Source organism: Pundamilia nyererei, unplaced genomic scaffold (genome assembly GCF_000239375.1).
Source record: "Pundamilia nyererei isolate P.nyererei 1_Seehausen unplaced genomic scaffold, PunNye1.0 scaffold00006, whole genome shotgun sequence".
Classification (NCBI taxonomy): domain Eukaryota; kingdom Metazoa; phylum Chordata; class Actinopteri; order Cichliformes; family Cichlidae; genus Pundamilia; species Pundamilia nyererei.
The window spans coordinates 827,460-828,640 of record NW_005187407.1 but is presented as its reverse complement, the minus strand read 5'-3'; the positions used below and the strand labels follow the sequence as shown (position 1 = coordinate 828,640).

Sequence of the window (1,181 nt, the reverse complement as noted above, 5' to 3'; positions counted from 1 at the left end):
TCACAGGAATTATCATCCATGTTAGCCTGGAAGTTGAAGTTCTTGGAGTTGACATCAACACATCCGGGGCGAGTATTGATCTTGTAGTAGCGCTCTACAGCCTGACTGACTTTAAGAGCAACTTTTCTAATCGTAGGGTGTGGCAGATCAGTGAGAGTGTTGGTGTTTATGAAATAGTGCAGAGGAAATCCTGAGCGATCGATGGCAACGAGGTTGTTTCTGGTACTTTCCTGCCATTTCTGTAGAGTTATGCCAGGATAGAAAGTTGTGCCTCCGTGGCTTTGAATAAGGGAGTACTGAATATTGGATTGATATGTTTGAAGTGATGAGCTCTGTTGGGCACTTTGACTGCTAATGTCAAACTTTAGTTTATCAAAGAAGTTTAATCCAGCCTGTGCTTTAACAGAGGAGCTTTGTGACTCACTGTCTGACACATATGAGGAACGGAGATAGTCCTCCTGCACCAAAGCCGCCCCAGCATCCACAGTAGTGATGACATGAGTCCCATAGTCCAGCACCATCATCTCTGAGAGATAGTCTGCATTTTTCGTCTGGTTGTTCTCAATCGCTTCAGCGATGTCTCTGACTTGCTGAACGAATCGTGTGTCCAGAGTGAAGCCTGGATAAGCCTTAACTGTGTAGAGGAAGTTACGAACCTTTGAAAGAAAGGAATATATTATCATTAACTGTTAACAATGCTGTTTTCCTAATATTTATATATGCTTCCTTTTCTTTCTTTGCTCTAGTTAAAAATCATTTTATAACATTTGCCTTTCGACTGTGGTTAAAATAATTTCTTTCAATTATCGTTTTTAAGCTATTCTCTTATTTGAGAGGGATCTTCACGCTAGCTTAAGTAGTTTTGTAGTGTCTATAATATATACTGCATTAGATAGACGTGTAAAGTAACTTGTTGCATTAACTGAATTTAAGAAATTTATTAGAGAGTAGTATTTATTTTTATAAATGAAACAATATTTTCATGTGGAAAGATTACAATCTCAGCTGTGTCTGTTTTTTCTTTCATTTTATACACTTAAAACACAAATCAGCAGTGTTGGGACTAACGCGTTATTAAGTAACGCGTTACAGTAACTACGTTATTATTGTGGTAACGAGCACGGTAACTAGTTATTATGCCAAAATCAGGAACGCGTTACTCGTTACTGGGATTTAGATAG

General features: G+C 38.3%; 1 protein-coding gene across 1 annotated transcript in view; it reads right to left on the bottom strand.

Moving 5' to 3' along the window:
* Positions 1 to 1,181, bottom strand: part of LOC102193034 (macrophage-expressed gene 1 protein-like) — a 10,334-nt gene that overhangs the window by 1,117 nt on the left and 8,036 nt on the right. The window contains exon 2 of the mRNA XM_005722381.1: positions 5 to 656. Within this exon, the coding sequence (XP_005722438.1) occupies positions 5 to 656 (652 nt within the window). The remainder of the gene's footprint in view (positions 1 to 4; positions 657 to 1,181) is intronic.